At 40.6% G+C, this 21,261-nt stretch overlaps 2 protein-coding genes across 2 annotated transcripts; both read left to right on the top strand.

Annotated features, from left to right (window-relative positions):
• Positions 1–381: 381 nt before the first annotated feature.
• LOC139928273 (cytosolic sulfotransferase 2-like) lies at positions 382–13,283 on the top strand. Its single transcript, XM_071920749.2, has 7 exons — positions 382–520; positions 685–816; positions 8,256–8,374; positions 9,296–9,422; positions 9,514–9,611; positions 12,705–12,879; positions 13,034–13,283. The coding sequence occupies exons 1-7, from the start codon at positions 382–384 to the stop codon at positions 13,144–13,146; spliced, it is 903 nt and encodes a 300-aa protein (XP_071776850.2). The 3' UTR covers positions 13,147–13,283.
• A 6,313-nt stretch (positions 13,284–19,596) lies between these two features.
• On the top strand, positions 19,597–21,246 carry LOC139928312 (cytosolic sulfotransferase 2-like). Its single transcript, XM_071920803.2, has 7 exons — positions 19,597–19,738; positions 19,860–19,988; positions 20,101–20,201; positions 20,320–20,446; positions 20,603–20,700; positions 20,792–20,966; positions 21,113–21,246. Exons 1-7 carry the CDS (start codon positions 19,600–19,602, stop codon positions 21,223–21,225), a joined length of 882 nt encoding a protein of 293 aa, XP_071776904.1. The 5' UTR covers positions 19,597–19,599; the 3' UTR covers positions 21,226–21,246.
• Positions 21,247–21,261: the final 15 nt, after the last annotated feature.

The following is a 21,261-nucleotide window of genomic DNA, read 5'->3' as shown; positions in this document are numbered from 1 at the left end:
GAAAAATATGCCAAACAACAAAATGGAACCAATACAAGGTTTTTTAACAGCATTAGTATTTTGGGATGGGTGTTTGGCTGTGACCAGCAGCTAGTCACTCAACCATGCAGTCCCTAAAAAAAAAAAAAAAACGTTGCTGCACATATGCCATGCTCCATAGCCTAGTCTGTTATCTGTCTTGTCAGCTCTGTGCCTATCAATGATTAGATAGCCTAAAGTAACCTTTTTATTGTGTCAGGAGTTCAGTTTCCTGATTGAAGCCACAGACTGAATCAATAAATGAGGTGAGGTCCAGACAAATATCTAAGCAATCTTAGCAGCTTGGGCAATACTTGCAATGTTGTATGTGTATTTTGAATTAAAAATGTAACACTCTTACAGATGGAGCAGCCACCTCGGCCCAAACTGTTTGACTTCCATGGAGTGTCTATGACCAAATACTTCACTGACAACTGGGATGATGTACAGAACTTCAAAGCGAGACCAGATGATATTCTTTTAGCTACTTACCCCAAAGCAGGTATGACTGTGTGTATGAGGTTCTGGGACTTAGCTTACAAGACAATATCGTGTTTGGCATCATATGCTGCTATATCTGTGACTGTATGTTGATGAATGGTAGGTTGGAAAGTTTCACATGTTAAGGTCCATTGAACAACATGCATTCATATGTTTCACTCACAGGAAGCACATGGGTCTCTCACATCCTTGACCTTCTGCATTTTGGTCAGACATCTCCAGAGCGTCAGACATCCATCCCTATCTATGAGAGAGTGCCTATGCTGGAGATCAGCGTTACCACGTCTCCATCCACAGGTTGATCACATTCATTCACACTTACTCAGTATTATAATGCACACATACTTTGTCTGCAAACTTCACTTCATTAATCTTGTACAGTTACCACTGGTGTACAGGAACCACTGATGCACCCCACATTATCTTTGTAATAGGTGGTGCCTTCTTCAGAATTTTTGTTGAGATGTTTTAATACTTCCGCCCCTCCAGCACTACAGACGCTCTCTGCTTTGCTCCTGCCTGCTTATCTATTTTTCGGCAATATTTTCCTGTTTTTCCGGCTGCATTGCACAAAAATACGAGTGGGAGTTCCTGTTAACTACTAATTCTACAGGATTAAAGTGATAGAGGTCGTGATCACCTATTTTTAAAACTCTTTCACCATTCGGGAATACACAATGCCTCCTCACACTCTGGACTGCCATAAACTGCTACAGAAGATTGCTCTGCTAGAAACCAGAATTTTTGCACTGGAAAATGATAGAGAACTTCATGACACACTTCCAATGTCTTCAGTCAGTGAGTTAAAACAGCCTAGAACTCAGGCTCAGAGTGCTAATGAAGTGCCAGCATTGAATGATTCCATAACCTTCCCAAAACTTGGTAAACCTGAACCAGTACCAAAGAAACTAACTGAACAGACTGAGTCTACTACCCACTGGTATACGCTGGGCGCAAAGCCCAAAAATAATCACACAAATAGACAACAGACTAATGCAAATAAGAGACTGCAGTCATCCCCGACACTACGGCTGGAAAATAGATTTGAACCACTATTGAATCTGTGTGAATCAGAAATGCCAACCACTATTGATCATTTGCACAAGGAAGAACGGCGACGGACTAAGGTGCGCACAGATAAAGGGTTAAAGTCAAAGGCTTGGATGGACAAGAAGCCTGGCCCTCCAGTGGAGCAGACACCTGTGCCGGACATTCTCATTGTTGGAGACGCCGCTATCAGAAACATAAGCGATAAGATGATCAAAACATGTTGTTTTCCAAGTGCAATGGTCTGTGACATCAGTGAAAAAATCCTGTCTGACCACCCAGAAATGAATCAAATCATTGTACATGTGGGGACAAATGATATTCGCCAAGAGCAGTCGGAACTGCTGAAGCTGGACTTCATTGAACTTTTTTTTAGCACTAATGCCAACAGGGTCTCAGTTCTGGTTCTTTTGGACTTGAGTGCAGCATTTGACACCATCGACCACAATATTCTCATAGATCGTCTTGAGAACTGGGTTGGTCTCTCTGAATGTGTCCTAAACTGGTTCAGAACGTACATTACAGGGAGGACATTTTTCATCTGTCTTGGAGATCATGTATCAGAGAAACATGATCTAACTTCTGGTGTTGCACAAGGAAGCTGTCTTGGTCCCCTGCTTTTCTCACTATACATGCTTCCATTAGGTGATATTATCAGAGAACATAATGTCAATTTCCACAGCTATGCTGATGATACACAACTATACATTTCTGTAGAGCCAAATCATGCAGATGCCTTAAGCTCCCTCACTACTTGTCTATTGGCTATCAATGATTGGATGAACACAAATTTCTTAAAACTGAATGAAGATAAGACAGAAATACTTTTGGTCGGCCCCAAAGCCAAAAGAGAAGAACTCTCCACAAGACTTGGGAACCTGAATCCCTCGATCAAATCAGAAGTAACAAGCCTGGGTGTTATCTTAGATTCTGATCTAAGTTTTAATTCCTATATAAACAAGGTGACCAGAACAGCATTCTTTCATCTTAGAAATATTGCCAAGGTGCGGCCCTTCCTAACCCAGAAAGATGCTGAAAAGCTAACTCACGCGTTTGTTACAAGTAGACTGGACTATTGCAACGCCCTTTTTACCGGCCTCCCAAAAAAGTCTATTGAGAGGCTTCAGCTTATCCAAAATTCTGCAGCTAGACTTTTAACAAAAACAAGGAAGCGAGAGCATATCACTCCGGTTTTAGCTGCATTGCACTGGTTCCCAGTGTCCTTTAGAATTGATTTTAAAGTTCTTTTACTTGTATACAAAGCTCTTACAGTTTTTAACGATCGCTAGCAAGCGTTTTTCAATACTTATAATACTTTTTCTAAACTCTTCACACACCAACTCACCTACAACACACAGTTGGCAAAACAGTTAATTTTATGCTCAAAATCACATATTGTAAACTAAACACCAACACTAATTTTCAAAATGCAAGAATACTTTGTCAAAATACACTAACTCTACCAAAACACTGCAAACATGTCTCAAGATCAAATAATTCTTTCAAAACTCTAGCACATGTTTTCTTCCAACAGGAACATTTAGTCAATCATAGCACAATGACATACAAAATACTAACAGCAGATGGTATTACAGAAAATGCATTACTTTACATGTGTCAGTTCTACCCTTATACAATAGACAGTATATTGATAATCAATTGTTTTTCGCACTGCAGTTTCTTTTGAAGTCACTCTACATTTTTCTTTTGTTGAGTGTAGTAAATGTTTTGCAAACATTCTATATCAGAAGTGAATGACTCATCTTTACTTTATAGAATGTACAGTATATGAAAAAGGAATAAGTTACAGAATTGCTGCAGTAAAGGCTTTATTTGCTATAGGAAATTACTGCAAGAGATCAACAAAAATCTGCAGTATAGCTGCTGGTTACAGTGGTGTCAAAATAAAATATACAAACAGAAAAAGGCACAGAAGAAAAAAAAAGAAAAATACACAGTCCTTTTCTAATCTACCCGGTCTTCTGCATTTGGCCACATGTTCTCGTCCACATCACTCCTTATATTTTCTCTGGCTATGCACCTTGGGAAGTATCTTTTGGCGTGCCTTATCCACCCCTGGCAGTGTTCAGCTGTGATTGGTCTATTTGCATAACTTCAATCAGCTGTTTCTCACTAGCAATAAAAATGTACATGTTTCAATGTACAATGTGAACTGCTGTTCACTTCAACTTTAGCCTATAAGTTAGGTTTAGAACATGAGGTTATCTGTTCTGACATACAGTGTGAAAGCATTTGTAAATTTGGCAGTAAAAATCCATAGTTTTGGTCTTGGTTGAGCTTGTGTGTAAAAGAAATTCAAGAGTTTTTAAAATGTGTTTACTGAATGCATTTTGTGTCAAAGGAACAAGAAATGTGTTAATGGTATGGCCCGCAACAGACCGATGTTGTGCTATCTGTGTTAAGAGTTATGAAAATGTGACTACAGAACTGATAAAAGGTTGCTAGCAATCGTAAAAAACTGTAATGGCTTAGGACCAGCCTACATTACAGAATCCTTGCTGTTCTACATTCCATCAAGAGCCCTCAGGTCTTCTACTGCTGTTTTTTTAGAAGTACAAAACCCCACTCAAAAGAAGATTGGGGATGCAGCCTTTTTTAACTATGCTCCTAAACTGTGGAACACCCTCCTAAAGAATATTAGAGAGGCGGGCTCTGTAAGCATTTTCAAACGACTGCTAAAAACGTATCTTTTCAGCTTAGCTTTTAAGTAGCCTTCATTTTAACTATTTCTGTTCAGGATCCCAACAGAGCTGACACGGGCAAGTACGAATTTTCATTGGTCTTGTCCAGGTAATGCTTACTTGCACGAGTGAACACTATATGTGGGGGGGACAGAGCTTTACCCTGTATGATTCTCATCCATCTGTGGATGGTGAGGTTTTTGACCAAGAGGAGAATCTATGATTCTCGTCTGCCTTGGGCAGTGAGATCTGACGTAAATATCAGATCAAGAGAAGAATCAGGAAGGACAGGGGAAAAGAAAATTAAAGAAAAACATATGGGTTCACTCACAATGTGCATCAAAAAGTGGGAGTATTTGTTGTGTTCTTTTATCTTTCTATTTTACTTGATTTGATTCTTTTAATGCAATGCATCTTGCTTGTTCTTTTATATGAATTTTATCTTTTTATCTGTCTCTTATCTGCCTTTTATTGATGTAAAGCACTTTGAGCTGCATGTTGTGTATGAAAGGTGCTATACAAATAAAGGTTATTATATTATTATAATACCCCTGAGCAGTTCCGTCTAATTTTCCAATTATCTGAGCAAACTCATAAACCCCTTAAATTTCACTCTGTGAGCAACATTTAATGTACATTTTACCATTGTAACAGCAACCTGCCTGCCTCCATAAATCACACCATTGTACCAAGGTTATTCAAAATAACAAATTACAGTAAATGCATTTGATTGATAAATGCAATCTGGTATTCTATATCCAGGCCATTAGGCTGAAAATGAACAAAATATTTTTATACTAAATGTCAATTGTGCTGTAGCTGGTCTTAAAGAGGCTCTGGGTGAGGGTCTCTGTCAGGCACATGCAGAGGGGGGAGCTCTGGGTGCTTGGGCACCTGCCCCTTTTCCCTTAATTGAACAAAATACCCCTTCCAATATAAATTGATTATTTTATTTTAGGCATTTCCGAATAGTTAATACATTGTAGTAATACAAGCAAAACTATCTGAGCAAATGCAAAACACATCCATCTTTCCCATTTATTTTTTAGGGGTTAGTGTTATGCCCTCAAAACAATGGCTCTCTCAAAAAGAGGATGCAACATATAACTATATGACCCAGGTTAAGAAGTGCAAAAATAAGATTTATTTTTAAACAAATCACAAAGTTTTCTAAAGTAAAATACAACAAGAGTAGGGAGGTCCAGCCAAACAGAACAAAAGGAGTGGGACACTACTGAGCCAACCAAAAATTGGCAGCTAACGGCCTTCTCCTCCGTCAGTAAATTTGCTACCACAGAAAAGGCACTAATAACAGGCAACAAGGGGGGCTGATGTAGAAAGTATTAGTTCTGGTCCAGCAGGGCAGGAAGACTGACCAGGTGGCCAACTGGGTGGCCAGTAAGTCCGGTCCTTGATCTCCGCACTTCTGACACGCCTGTCTGCCCCCAGAAACACTTGTATGACCTGCCCAACCAGCTACTGGGCTGATGGAAGTTGACTGTCCATGATCATCACAACGGTCTCGACTTGCAGGTCCTCTGCTTCAGTTTGCCACTTCTGGCGAGCTTGGAGTAGGTAATACCTGATGAGGTGCCTTAACGAAGGCACTCGCCAGATGGGTATGCTCAGCTAGGCTCAGAGGTTCCAAACAGCCAAGCTGTTTCGCAGCAGTGGGCAGGAAAATTGTGCGTTCAGACCCATCATCTAAAACAGCATAGGTCTCCAAACTAAGATCTCCATAGCTCAAGAGGACTTCGTTTATCTTAAGCAGTACAATCCTACTCTCTGTGGAATGACATGTAGGACAAGCAGGTGTTTGCGGTTGCACATTTTGCACAGAGCCTTCCGGGTACACTTGGCTTGGTGCCCACGGACACAACGCCAACAGCGGTGGTTCTCCTGGATCCATTTCTCCTTTTGTTCCTTAGTCAGCTGCTCGAAGTTCGGACACTTCTTCTCTTGAGACTTAGCGTCTGCTGGCCGAGACTTCAGGGGCACTGCTGACTGGGGTTTTTTCAGTACTAAGGAGAATGGTGGTGGCCTTTGTGGGAAGCTTTGAGTGCTTTGAGAGCTTTCAGAGGCTGAGCAGCATAAGATGATAGCTACAGTTGTCTCAGTCTTGCCTCTAGTTCAGCAGCAAAGCCAGAATCTAGGTTGTGGGCCTCTGACCCTCCATGGGTGAGGAAAAGTGGGAGCATCCTGTGATCTTTGGCTGGCTCCTTGATAATGAGGGTATATGCTTCTCATTCGCTCTGGAGCTGAATGGTGTGCTGAGACAGATTGTGGTAACTCTTGGTGAGCTCTCTTGAGCTCTCTGACCTGCTTCTATAGTGCTGACTTCTTCCGTTCCAGTCTCTGCAGCTTGCTGACAGCATCAGGTAGTTGGCATATCTTTCATTGCAGATCATTGCTATCTCTATCTCTCTGGTGGAGATCCTCATTTCCTCGTTCATACTCTCTGATAAAACTCTGCAGGGTTTGGGACGCCCCTAAGAGTGGACTTGATTTTCTGGCCAGCTGGAGTGTTGTAGGGTGAGAGAGGGACCACTCCCTGAGGGTTGTCTTCCTTACGCTGTTCAAGGAATGATGTCTGTTCAAGGAATGATGTCTGTTCAAGGAATGATGAATAATGTCTTTAGCAACATAAATGCGCATGGATATAGCATGTTAGAACTTTCAGCTTAAGGTATTTTCACCATAGTAAGCAAATAAATTTACAATGGTGCCAGACTCCATGTGCATGAGCACATTGCAAGATGTGTGGTAAGATTCAGGGTTAGAATAATCAGCCAATGTGACCAGCAACACAATACCAATGAATTTACATTTTGATGTGCACAATAATGTCATAAAAAGATACTAATATTCTCATGGTGGAATACCATTTGTAAAGCTGACCCAATTACCTCTTTACAGTCATAAGCATTCTGGCTAACCCAGCCGTCAGAGCATAGCAAAGCAATCACACATGATAAGTGTCTAAACAGACCTAATAACCAAATTTAGCAGGTGAAAATAATAGTAACATGCAGGAATTAGGAATGTAGTCTACTCACAATTTGCTGCACGCACACAATTGGTTTACCACCTACCTCACAAACAGGACCTTTTCCGTCAATATGGGAAATTTCTCATCCACCTCGGCTAGCATTTCCCGTAGGTTCCTAAAAGGCTCCAATCTAGGGTTCCATCCTCTTTTCTATACTTCCACTCTACCTCCCACTAAAACCCAATGATCTCTGCACTTTAAATAACCTTCTTGAGTATAAGCTCTGAACCATCACTAAAATCAAGTCCTTCCTCTTGTTTCATGACCTGGACAAAGTTATTCATGCTTTCATCTCCTCCTGCCTCAATTATTGTAACTCCTTCTACACAGGTGTTAGTCATCTCTGTCCCGCCTGCAGCTCATCTAAAATGCACCCACAAGCCTTCTGACTGGTACTAGAAAGAGGGACCACATTTCCCCTGTGCTGGCCTCTCATCACTGGCTGCCAGTATGCTTTAAGGTCCATAGATATATCGCTAATCTCCCATGCCCCCAGTCATCATCTAGGTTCCTTAGGTCATCTGACAAGAAACTATTGGCAGTTCCAAGGTCTAGGTTGAAGCTTAGGGGGATCATGCATTTGTTGTTGCAGCCCCTAGACAATGGAGCAGCCTCCCCTAGTGCATCAGGTCTACCCTAACCATGACACATTCAAATCCTGTCTTAAACCCATTTTTACTCCTTAGCATTTGACTTGATTTGCCTGTATGCGACTGTGTACTGATGTGTGCTGTGACTGTGTGTTGGTGCATCTGAGATTGTTGCTACTGTTTTGCACTTTGCTGTTGTCTGCACTTTTTGTACAGCACTTTGGTCAATGTTGGTTGTTTTTAAATGTGCTTTATAAATACATTTACTTGACTTATAATGGTGAATAGTCATATTGTTCTCTGGCATCTAAACAACTCTGACTAAGCATATCATTGGTTTTTGACCAGCTCTACCCTGCTTTAATGGAAAAGATCGGATAGATCAGCTCACCATCTCTCCTCGCATCTTCAAAACTCATCTTCCAGTCCAGCTCCTGCCCAAGTCTTTCTGGGAGCAGAACTGCAAGGTATACTGTTTATGTACTCTCTTTATCTGTACCTAGTCTGTAAGTATGTTAATTATAACTCCCACTAGTAACATAACACTGATATGTTAAAATCGACTTGATTTCTTATGTTGTGTTATTTGTAGTTGCTTGGCAATCTCAGAAGAACAGCCAATGCTTGTTGGTTTAGGATTGTGGGAGTTGCTGTCAGTCAGTAAGATGTTAAAATACTGACGACACTTGCAAAGTGCTCGCTGGGAAGTGCAGCGCAAATCACCACAGCGACGACTGATAATCACCACAGTTGTCACCAAAAAAAAAAAAAAAAAAATCATGAACCTCACAGATTCTCACTTTAAAAAGAAAGTGTTTGTGTGATACCATTACAAAAGTAGCACAAATTGGACATGACATTTCATGTGTTTGTCATGTGATAAGTTAGCTAAAACAGCTTTGGTTAAAGATATGGTTAAAGCTGCTACCAGTAGAATTTCACATCACTGTCACAAAAGACGACTCGACAGCATCTGTACTTGTCTGTATTTGTTCGCCTGCAAACAAGTAGAGTGAGTAAGTCCTCTTCCTGTTTAGGTTGAGGCCCCTCCTATGTCAATCCTGAACAATTTGTGGGAAATCATACCAGGGGACACATAGAATCAACACATAGAAAGCAACACAGAATAAACCAATTTTCATGGTCACGTCTTGTTTTTCTACAGCCATTATTTGCTATCAAAATTCGAGAATGATACATTTAGGTAATAAATATTGTACATGTAGGGGCTTTAACATTAGGCAACCTACCCTAAGCCTAAGGTTAGGGTAGGTTTTTGGTTACGGTTAAATAACATAAATACTACTTTAAATTGCAACTTTAGCATAAAATGAAAACTTCACTTTATGTGATGTGGACACTGAGGTAAAAGTTCTCCCTTTATGCAGATTGTCTATGTGGCCCGTAATGCGAAGGACAATGCGGTTTCCTATTTCCACTTCGGCCACATGAGCATGCTTCAGCCAGAGCCAGGAGACTGGAGCAGCTTTCTGCAGAGATTCGTGGAGGGAAAGAGTGAGTTGAAACTAGTGGAGGTGTTTTAAAAGAGGCTTGGTGTTTCATTTCCTCTCTAGATGATCTTTCATGCACATTTGTATGATTTCAGTGGTGTTTGGACCCTGGTATGACCATGTGACTGGCTGGTGGGAGAAGAAACAGACTCATTCCAAAATCCATTATATGTTCTATGAAGATCTGATTGAGGTGAGTTAGTTGTTATTGTTGTAGTGTATGTGTGTGCATGCTTGTGTGTGTGTGTGTGTGTGTGTACAACTTTTTTCCATGCTCTGAAGATGTGAAGTACGAACCAATCAGAGTAGAGGGAAGGTGGGGTAGGCCAGTTATATTTACTTTATCATTCTGTACTTCATTAATTATTTAAACTAACAAGAACGATTATTTGCCAAATAAAATAAAAACGAGACAAAAACAAAGCTATGACAGTATGACATTATTAGTTGCTGCACCCAACGTGATGACATGAACTGTCAGTGACGACCCGGGCAACATTTGTCTTCTCTGTTGGCGACAATGTAGCTTGGTACGCCAGTCCGTTTTGTAGCTTTTGTAGCCCGTAATGTTAACATAGTAAACTTAACAGTTAGCTAACTTTTCTAAAAATTGCCATGTCTAATTTGTGTCATTGTCACATAATCCTGTCGTGGTGGAGGAACACAGCACACAACAACATTATTCCACAAAACAGTATAACAGTACTACAATTATCTTATCTTGTAGTAATCTTAACTATCATATGGGCCAATCTCCTCTAGGTTTGTCTAGGAGTGATTGAGTCATGGCTAGTTATGCAGTTTGAAAAATGTACAACAGTTTATTGCCATACATAAAAATCATACCTCACAGTAAAGGAGATAAACAAATAATAAAACGAATGTCCACCACAGCAGTGTGCTGTCTTTTGTCCCAAAGTTCTTTTAGTCCACAGTTCAGTCCGTCAGTATTCCTTTTAAGGTAAGTTCCATGTGTGTGTTGTGTGTGTGTGTGCTGCCCGGGTAGTTTGTGTATTTAGTTGAGATCTCATAAGCTTATCTGTTCCAGAAGAACGTTTGCTGCAACTGCAGGTGATGAGGAAGTACACTGGATGTTACTTCACACACTCCTTGGATGGGAATCATGGCTCGCTGTATTTCAAACAACGTTGTCCAGCAAAAAATTGCAGTCTAACAAAAACACCCAACCTGCACACAGCAAATAAAATCTAATGTTAATACTGTACAGTGATTTTTTCCTTTCGCTCACTCACTGTGTAATTATATTATTGACATAGGCTAATTCACACTATTTAGCAGAATAAAATAAATGCTGTGACATTTATCATACAGCACAGTCAGAATGAATATGTTTAACTGTGTATTAAACAACAACAAATTAACTTATCTTCCAATATATCTTACACTCAAAAAGTTCTATTTAACGTTACAATACAAATTGCAATACAACTGCATAAAATGTCATAAAAACTGTCATAACTATAGAAATATGAACTGTGGGCATTGGAGCCACACAGGAAAACATGTCAAACTTCAGCATTGCCTCTTGGCTAAACCACAGTCTATGGGCTAAACGAGGAAGGTAAATATGGCGCCTCCTAATGGCGTTACTGCAAGACTAAATGTAATTAGGCTACCTTCTTAATCATCATCTAACTATAAAGCGAGGAATCTCTGTCTGTGAGTGAGTGAGTGAGTGAGTGTGTGTGTTTGTGTGTGTCTGTGTCCGTCGCATATCTCGAGAACCGTTCGTCCGATCGACTTCACACTTGGCGGGTGTATTGCTGGGGACCCAAGGACGTGCAGTGTTGGATTTGGTGCAATTTGGACGTTCAATATTACTAAACTTTGAATAAACAAGCGGACAGCGCTCTGTGCAGCAGCGGGGCTCAAGCGGTACGGGCACACGCAATTCTCGAGAAAGCTGCACTACGGGCACGAGCGGTACGGGCACGAGCAGTACGGGCACGCGTGGTTCTTGAGAAAGCTGCACTACGGGCACGAGCGGTACGGGCACGCTCGGTTCTCGAGAAAGCTGCACTACGGGCATGAGCGGTTCTCGAGAAAGCTGCACTACGGGCACGAGCGGTTCACGAGAAAGCTGCACTACGGGCACGAGCGGTACGGGCACGCTCGGTTCTTAAGAAAGCTGCACTACGGGCACGAGCGGTACGGACACGCTCGGTTCTCAAGAAAGCTGCACTACGGGCACGAGCGGTACGGGCACGCTCGGTTCTCGAGAAAGCTGTACTACGGGCATGAGCGGTTCTCGAGAAAGCTGCACTACGGGCACGAGCGGTTCTCGAGAAAGCTGCAAGCAGCAATCGGCCCATTCCGGACAGGCACGTTTTAAACGGACACTGCACTAGTCATACTATAAAGCTAGAAATCTCTGTCTGTGTGTCCTTCGCATATCTCTGTCTGTCTGTCTGCGTGTCCGTCGCATATCTCGAGAACCGTTCGTCTGATCTACTTCACACTTGGCGGGTGTATTGCTGGGGACCCAAGGACGTGCAGTGTCAGATTTGGTGCAATTTGGACACCCGACACGTTCAATATTAATAAACTTTGAATAAACAAGCGAACAGCGCTCTGTGCAGCAGCGGGGCGAACGGGCACTGCACAAGTGATACAAAACTCAGGTTAAACTTACAAAACAACATGTGTACTATCTTTACATTTTACTCTCATTTTACTGATTGGTTTTGGGATTTTTGTTAAATAAGAAAAGGCTCAACAGCACTTAAACGACAGAAAATAAAAGAATACCCCTGCAGTTTCAGTAGCTAGCAATATGGACAATAAGCTAACAGCTATCTTGCAATGCTAACGTGATGACTCACCGGAGTTTCACGGAGACTCAAAAGCATGCACCGCGGCATCGAAACAAAAATCGTTGTATCGTAATCAGGTAATAAAAACAAAAACTTTGAAAAACTAAAAAAAAAAAATTAAACACTTGTCATTTACTGATTCTCTAACTTTTACTCTCTCACTTTACTCGACGGAATTCTAATGTGCTCCCCTCTAAATCCCAATCGGCTCTGCCTATATTATGAAAGGCGTTGCAGTCTAAAGACATACTCAGAGTGCCCTCTAGCGGTCTTATTGTGCAACTACTAAAGCTGGACTTAACTTGCTGAACCATTATGTGGGTCATATATAGATAAGATATGTGTGTGTGTGTGTGTGGGTATTACAAGGCCGACACTGGGATTTCCTATTGTAGACCTCTGCAGTAGTCTATAGCAGACCGATTGTGTGTGACCACTGTGTGTTTCTGCAGGACACTGGGAGAGAGATAGACCGTCTCTGCTCCTTTCTTGGTTTGTCTCCTTCAGCCGAGCAGAAGCAAACAATCATAAGGGAAGTGCAGTTTGACAGTATGAAAAAGAACAAAATGACCAACTATTCCACCGCCCCAAAGATGGATGGCAAGGTTTCTCCCTTCATGAGAAAAGGTAGGAGCTAAAGCATCCACGAGGAGAGAAAACATATTTTTTCCCCGCTGAGTTCATGATGTGTTCAGATTTTCATTGCTCACACCAATATCTGCTCAAATCATCCCTCGCAGATTTCACTAAAACACCTGATTGATTCTCTCTGCTTCTCCAGGAAAGGTTGGTGACTGGAAGAACCATTTCACTGTGGCCCAGAGTGAACAGTTTGATGAAGACTACAAGAAAAAGATGAAGGACCCCACACTGTATTTCCGCACTGAAGTGTAGAGAGGTCTGGCCTGGCTGTGCATGCATAATGAAGCATCAGTGAATCTGCATGATGACTAATTGTTTCAAAATGATGATTTTACTGATGATACTTGATGTTAGATTTGATTGACAGGCATACTCACCAAACAATGTGGTTAATTTCTCTCTCACATTAAACTTGATTTTGGACAATACCGTTATATGACAATAAAATATTAACCTTGAAAAACTACCAATATTAAATATTACTCCAGTCATTAAAGTTTGATGAAAATAAGATGCTACTTTGATTTTACTACATTTGACCCATGTTGGTTCTCTGGATGACAAGATGCACTCGTACGACACTGATTTGTGGAAGCTATTTAGATGAAGTTCAGTTGTATGTGTATTCAGTCAGTGCTATACTGTACACATCAACTGTAACATTGTCTGGGAAATCATATGAATGTATAAACTGATTTTTAAGCGGGTGTTTTAAGCACATTAAACTCTTCAAAATGATCAGGAAATTAGTAAAAATTTTCTATTTTTTTCTGTCTTCCTGAGGGGGCATTACAATCTTCAGAAAAGGTAATGAGTATTAACTTACTGTATGTCTCTTATCAACTTGGTGACTTTTCACTAGACTAGGAACAAATCTAGCTACTTTTTTGGTCCTCTGTGTCTTGATAGCGAACACACAGCTTCCAGCTCATTGGGCAGCTGCTTTCCAGTCAGCTGGGGTCCTGGGGTGAGCTAATTGAACCCAAATAAAGAAACATAGACATGTGTACATATGTTCTTCCAGTGTACTTGGTGATTATATGGATACAAATTCATCACTCTTTGATATGGATTGACTTGGTCTCCAGTTAGGTCTCCCTCTCTCAAATTCCCGCTTTGCATTAAATAAACCTATTCATTGTTCATCATCAAACCTAATCATATTGTAGGCTGAATACAACAAATGTACAAAGATCCGAACTTGATTTTTTTAAATGTAAAAAATAAAACATATGTAGGCAGGTAAATGTCATGGTAAAATGCATTTACAAGCGAATTCAAGAATGCTTATATGATCTTCAAATTCCTTATGGAAAACAATCTCAATATGATTTTTGCTTTTCTTAGGAAGATTAAGATTGATAGTCAAAACATACTGGGCATGTGACACAAACCCAGATCTTGTCCTTTTTCCTGTTTCTTTTCCCTTCTTTTTGGCTATTTAAAATAGGCTATAATATATTTTACATGCCGACCTTTGGATGCATTTGAATAAGTTAGTTTGCCTAAAACTTGGGAGGGAGAGAGAGAGAGACAGAAAGAGAGAGAGAGATATCATGTGCTGCTGCAGGTAGAAAGACTGTTGCCGATAGCCTGTCTTAACCCACAGATAATTTCCCTGGTGCAAATAAAAACTGAATAGACAAGCACAGGTGGTCTGTGCAAGTTGTGCATGCATGATAATGGGTTCAACTATCTGTTAACCAGGTGATTTCATAAAAATGATCTACGAGGTGTAACCAAAATGACGAGGCTTGAGGCAGAAGAAAAGAGCTGTCATTTCTATCTGATAGCACCAGGACAAGATTACCTAACCCAGGTAGAACAGAGTCCATGCTTATGTTGTTTGTACTGTACATCTGTACACTACTACATATACAGTACCTGCACCCTGCGGCACAAAGGTTTGTCTAATAGCTGTGACTATAAGTGTGACTTGTCTGTCTCATGGTTGTCTGGCTGGGCCGGCTGTGCTCATTCCTTGGACTGTCTCCCACAGCAGAGGAGAGGGAACAAATAAGACGAAAAGTTCTGTTTGTCAACATGAAGAAGAACAAAATGGCTAACTGCTCCACCGATGAAGGATGATGATATGATTTTAACATATTTCCTTTCATGCGCAAAGGTAAGTGTGTGTGTGTGTGCGTTCTGTGCATGTGCATGTTTATGTGTTTGTTAGACAGAAACAGAGAAAGAAAGTAAGAGAGAGACAGAAAGGATGCGATTAATTTTTATTCCCGTTTGTCTCTTTTTACAGGAAAGGTTGGCGACTGGAGGAATCACTTTACTGTGGCCCAGAGTGAACAGTTCGATGAAGACTATGAGAAAAAGATGAGAAACGCTGATCTTCAATTTCGCACAGTTCTATAGGTCGTCATATTCACACTCACCACTACAATTAAGTGGAATGCACACCCAAAAACAATAAACAGCATATGACAATAAAGGGATTTCAGTTTTCCCATTTTTATTTGAAACCAGACATGAAGATGCAGCACAAAAATACAAGAACAAAAGTTCAATGAGCAAAATGAATGGATATAACTAACACTGTACCTCTGCACTGTGACTATGGACTGGAGAGGGGCACATTGATAGCATTAACTATGGCACATACTGCTTTAGGTGAGTGGGTGGGTGGGTGGGGGGGGGGCAACACTAAGGGTTTCTAAACTTTCAGCAGCTGCTGGAGGTACCATCCTGGTCATGAAGTACAAGGAGTAACAGCAAGTATTGATACAGTGAAATCTGACAGGTTCATTGGAATGTAGACAACAACACAAGGCCATTGTACTGTACATACTAAACAGTTCAAGCATCTCACATCACTGGGAGTTACTGCAAGTCACCCTGAGGCAACCGGAAAACAACTCATCCACGAGACATGGATTCGCTCTCATCGGGAGCACAGGCATAAATGAAGAGTTTCATTCCAAAACGCTGTTTATCCATTTTGCTACTTGAAAGTCATCAGTCAATATTTCAAAACAGAACTTATTTTCTAGGCAAAGGTTTTACAATGACTCATAACTTCAGCAGTAACCCATTAATATCCTTTACTTTCATTCCAGCAGTCATTTTTTGTAAGAGTGAGTTTCAGTTCTTCAGTAATGGATATCTCATTTTGGAATAAAACTTTTCAAATGTAAGACTGAGGGAGAGATCCATTCATTACTTAACATACGAAATACGGTTCCATTTTAAGTACACTGGCAGTACCTTACCATTACCTTAATCAACATTTAATAACAGCAAAAATAAACAAGAAATCAAAATCTTGCAGACCTTGGCCATTAGTTACATCTATTACAAAACCTCCTTCATCATTACAATCCTGAACACAGCCCAGAGAGTCCTTGACAAAACCTCTGCAGTCAAGTATCAATTGTCATGGCTCTGCATGTCCCCACATAGGCCACAATCTGACATTGTTCTCAAAATACATAAACTGTCTTCACACTTCAGAAACATCAGCAATGTCACTTTAGATTGTCTTTCACAGTAAATACATCTACTTTTTGAATACACCTTTATTCATGAACATCAAAAATAACAGTATTTACATTGTTGCTTATACATCATATATTTGAAAGATATTTTCCTCTTGAGTAGTAAAATACTTTAGTCTAGCGCTCAGGCTTTAAGAGTTAAGTGCTCTGTTATTGGGTTAGGTCTAGTATAGGAGTTCTGAGGTTCATGCGAAGCCAGTCTTGTGTGGTGCAGCCCTGCAAAGCTGTGTAGCATTCAATTAGATAAGAGATGAAACCAACTAATATTTGGATTGATTTAATGCAACTGATAGGATCATCAATACATTTAATATTCTTAGTCAAATTGCGTAATGTTATAAAAATGCAGTCATAGGCTTCAATGGTAAATAATTATCGATTGCAAAAGCTTTACCCTACAGCAAAATCACTAGACAAAATGCATTAACTTCATTGTTGACTCCTTCAGATCTCATTTTGAAGACAATTTCAGCTACAGCTAAAGGCCTCAACAACAGTTTCACAGGTAAGCATGCGTTCTGCATGTCAGCTGTTTCTCTGGCTGTTGTTTTTCTCTGCCTCTTTATGTAATCAGCTTCACATTAACATACTACATATACAGTACCTGCACCCTGCGGCACAAAGGTTTGTCTAATAGCTGTGACTATAAGTGTGACTTGTCTGTCTCATCCTGTAGACAAGGTACAGTGGCTACTGTAGTGTGCTAGATGGATAGAGAGTTGACTTTTGACCACAACAATACACAGATGCACATGAGTCCATACCACAAGTCTTTGTTCGGATTAGGTCTGTTAGGGTTTTGGTGAGTGGGCTTAGCGGTATGTAATGTTTTCATGTTTTTAATAATGCATTACACTGAAAAGGTTTACTTACAGCCTCCAATAATGACCAAAGCAATGGCATATCCTTGGTGTTATTCATGCCTCTTAAGTTGAAGGCCCCTGAGGACATTGCAGCTATGTTATTTCTCTGCTTACCACTAGTTTCGGCAGAACATCATTTTTGCCTTTGTGTTTTCAAATGTATTAAACTTACAATAAACCCCACTGGGCTCCCAATCCAGGACATTTCCTTAAACAATGTTATTTGTAATTGCACAGGATGAAAACGCTCACAGAAATCATACCCATTTAAACCAGAGGATCACACTCACTACACCACATTTTGTATTCAAATGTATGTCATAAATAATAAGTAATTCTATACATATGTAAATCTCAAAATGTTCCTTATTTATATGTTGAGTTATGCAAGTGCTCCAGTTATTGAGTGACTTTAAACTCAAAGGGAGAAGGCAGAAAGGCCGCTCAGACACAGGTGCCAAAATAAACTATAAACTATAATCTTCACAACAGAGGAGGAGTAAGAAGAGGAGAAGTTGAGAGAATTGAGGAGCTGTTTTGTACGTAGTGCTCTTGAAAAAGGTCTGCTACTCGGGAGAGTATGGTAAGTACCATTACATTTTATTTGTCTGAATGTGCCTGTTTTACTTCTCTTCTGTAAACACATGCATGTTGGAAATGTCATCAGGTTAGGAAATTACATAATTAATAAGATGTTATCCTCGTTTGTCTAGATTTGTAGTTACTAATATAGGCCTCCTTCTGCTTTATTGCAATTCTAATATCTAATATAAGCACACGCAACAGGATCAACCAAACTCCTTAGAGTAATATTGGACAGTAGATTGAAGTGGTCAAAGCAGATTGAAAAAACTGTCGCAGTTATGGGGAGAGGTCTGGCAGTTATTAAGAGATGTGCTACATTTTTACCGCAACAATGCATTTCTCACATTGTTCAAACATTAGTTCTTACTCATTACTCATTACTGTCCAGTAGTGTGGTCAAGTGCGTCAAATAAAGACTTGGAAAAACTACAGTTAGTCCAGAATAGAGCCGCACAACTCACTCTGAACTGTAACAGAAGAGCTAACATCATCAGAATGCACATAACCTTAGGTTGGTCATTGGTGAGGGACAGGACGGTTATTTCTCTGCTCTGTTTTATAAGAAATATTTCATTGTCTAAAATCCTGAATGTCCTGTACCATCAAATTTCATATAGTAGTAATGGCCATAACTTTAATACTAGGCATGCATCAAGAGGTTGTTTTTCACTTCCTGTCTCAAAAACTAATGCAAGGCAACGTACTGTTATGTACAGAGGAATGAAAATATGGAATGGTTTGCCATCCGACATTACACATTTAACAAGTAAAACTGTTTTTAAAAGAGTTTAAAGAAATACCTAATGGCACAGAACACCAGCCCCTCTCCAAATAGGACATGTTTGGACATGTGCCTAGTGCCCAGGTGGGTTATCTCGTAAAAAGGAGCCTTTCTGTGTGGAGTTTGCATGTTCTCCCCGTGCTCACTTGGGGTTCCCTCCATATAACATCAATAAGAACCCCCCACTAAAAACATGCAAGGAGATCGTCGCCTGACCAGCGAGGGTCAAAAAGAAGTTGGTCCCCGGGCGCTGTAAGCTGCCCACCGCTCCTGGCCTGCCCCATGGAGGAAGGACGAGCCAGGATGGGAGAAATGCGGAGGACAAATTTCACCGCGCCATTAAGCATGTGTGTGTGTGTGTGTGCTGGCCGCCGTGCACGTGTGTGCATACGTTGATGGTTGCGTGTGACAAATAAAGACAGGGTTTGTCCGTCCTGTTTCGTTTTTTTTTTGCTACATAATATCTGACTTTATGATCATTAATGAGGAATTTTCTTGGTCATGTTTATGCTGTTTTTTTAATGGTACTACTATCATTCCTGAGCTGTATCAAATGTTTTACTAACTATTTAGATATAGTGTGGGTACTTGTTGTCATTGTTGTTATTTGTTGTTTTTGGTAGTTTTATTGTTGTTGTTTCATTGTTGTAGTTCGCTTGTTTTTTGTTGTTGTTGTTGTTATTTTCTGTTTCTTTTTGCCTTGGATTTTAAATACATTATTGTTTTGCATTATGATGTAATGTTTACTTGTGTGGACCCCAGGAAGAGTAGTTGCTACCTTGGTAGTGGCTAATGGGGATCCAAATAAATAAATAAACAGGATCAGACTATTTCTATGTTGCTATCTGCTTTGGAACAACTTTAGTTGTCTATGCTCCTTAGATTAAGTAACCATCTAAGTAACTGGCCACTGTTCATTGGGTGATACGTTAATATATTAACCTCAACATTTGTCTCACTCTTACAGATGGAGCAGCCACCTCGGCCCAAACTGTTTGACTTCCATGGAGTGTCCATGACCAAATACTTCACTGACAACTGGGACAATGTACAGAACTTCAAAGCGAGACCAGATGATATTCTTATAGCTACTTACCCCAAAGCAGGTATGACTGTGTGTATGAGGTATTTTTTCTTAATATTAACATAATTTTGCTGCATTTTGTTGATATGTCTGAAGTGCTTCGGCAACTGGATAACATCTGTCCGTACGTTCAATTCTCTTAGGAACCACATGGGTGTCCTACATCCTAGACCTGCTGTATTTTGGCCAGATGTCTCCTGAACGTCAAGACTCGATCCCAGTCTGTGAAAGAGTGCCATTCATGGAGCTGCACGTCCCTGGGCTCCGCTCAGGCTAGTGCAATAAGATACTGTAATAAACATGCTGACAAGTTGATATACTTTATCCCATAGTGGCATTCTGACAACATGTTATCACTTTATTCCTATTACTCTGCTATATCAGGAGTGGATGAGCTGAAAAAAATACCAACCTCTCCACGCCTTATTAAGACACACCTCCAAGTCCAGTTTGTACCCAAATCCTTCTGGGAACAGAACTGCAAGGTATGTTACCAGAAAAATCATGTCTGATAAAGGTGGAAGTGAAAATGTGAGCCTGGAGACACAAGTTTGCTTTCCTTTGATGGTTTGGCAGCACTGTCTGATTTCTTTCTGTATGCAGATAGTCTACGTGGCCCGTAATGCCAAGGACTCTGTGGTGTCCTTTTTCCACTTTGACCGCATGAACCTGCTTCAGCCAGAGCCTGGAGACTGGAACAGCTTCCTTCAGAGATTCATGGAGGGCAAGAGTAAGTCAGAAAAATGGTGAAAACGAGGTGAAATTGGAAAGCATATGAATGGGTGAATATATAATAGGTATTTCACCTATTACTTTCAGCAGTTCTTAAGCAACTGAGTCATGATCTGTGATTCGATTTGTTCAGACGTTGCGTTCTTTCTTACAGTGGTGTTTGGCTCCTGGTGTGACCACGTGAAAGGCTGGTGGGAGAAGAAACAGACCAAGTCTAATATCCTTTATTTGTTCTACGAGGATCTGATTGAGGTCAGCATTGTGTTGTCTTTATCTGTGGCACTGTGAGTGCAAGCACAAGTAGACCCGGGTGGTATGTTTGTTTAAATGTGTGTGTTGGCAGGATACTGAACGAGAGCTGGGCCGGCTGTGCTCATTCCTTGGACTGTCTCCCACAGCAGAGGAGAGGGAACAAATAAGACGAAAAGTTCTGTTTGACAACATGAAGAAGAACAAAATGGCTAACTGCTCCACCGATGAAGGCTATGATTTTAACATATCTCCTTTCATGCGCAAAGGTAAGTGTGTGTGTGTGTGTGTGTGTGTGTGTGTGTTCTGTGCATGTGCATTTTTATGTGTTTGTTAGACAGAAACAGAGAAAGAAAGTAAGAGAGAGACAGAAAGGATGCGATTAATTTTTATTCCCGTTTGTCTCTTTTTACAGGAAAGGTTGGCGACTGGAGGAATCACTTTACTGTGGCCCAGAGTGAACAGTTCGATGAAGACTATGAGAAAAAGATGAGAAACGCTGATCTTCAATTTCGCACAGTTCTATAGGTCGTCATATTCACACTCACCACTACAATTAAGTGG

The sequence above is a fragment of the Centroberyx gerrardi genome, chromosome 14 (assembly GCF_048128805.1).
Source record: "Centroberyx gerrardi isolate f3 chromosome 14, fCenGer3.hap1.cur.20231027, whole genome shotgun sequence".
NCBI classification, from domain to species: Eukaryota; Metazoa; Chordata; class Actinopteri; order Beryciformes; family Berycidae; genus Centroberyx; species Centroberyx gerrardi.
Note: the sequence above shows the minus strand (reverse complement) of the source record. Positions and strands in the feature narration are given on the sequence as shown.

What these genes read in the sequence shown, in the direction of transcription:
- LOC139928273 (XM_071920749.2), top strand. Translation starts at nt 382, where the DNA reads ATGGAGCAGCCACCTCGGCCCAAACTGTTTGACTTCCATGGAGTGTCT. An exon ending in AGCTACTTACCCCAAAGCAG is followed by an intron (nt 521 to 684) that starts GTATGACTGTGT and finishes TTTCACTCACAG; the next exon opens with GAAGCACATGGGTCTCTCAC. An exon ending in TTCTCCCTTCATGAGAAAAG is followed by an intron (nt 12,880 to 13,033) that starts GTAGGAGCTAAA and finishes CTGCTTCTCCAG; the next exon opens with GAAAGGTTGGTGACTGGAAG.
- LOC139928312 (XM_071920803.2), top strand. Translation starts at nt 19,600, where the DNA reads ATGGAGCAGCCACCTCGGCCCAAACTGTTTGACTTCCATGGAGTGTCC. An exon ending in CGTCCCTGGGCTCCGCTCAG is followed by an intron (nt 19,989 to 20,100) that starts GCTAGTGCAATA and finishes CTGCTATATCAG; the next exon opens with GAGTGGATGAGCTGAAAAAA. An exon ending in TCTACGAGGATCTGATTGAG is followed by an intron (nt 20,701 to 20,791) that starts GTCAGCATTGTG and finishes GTGTGTTGGCAG; the next exon opens with GATACTGAACGAGAGCTGGG.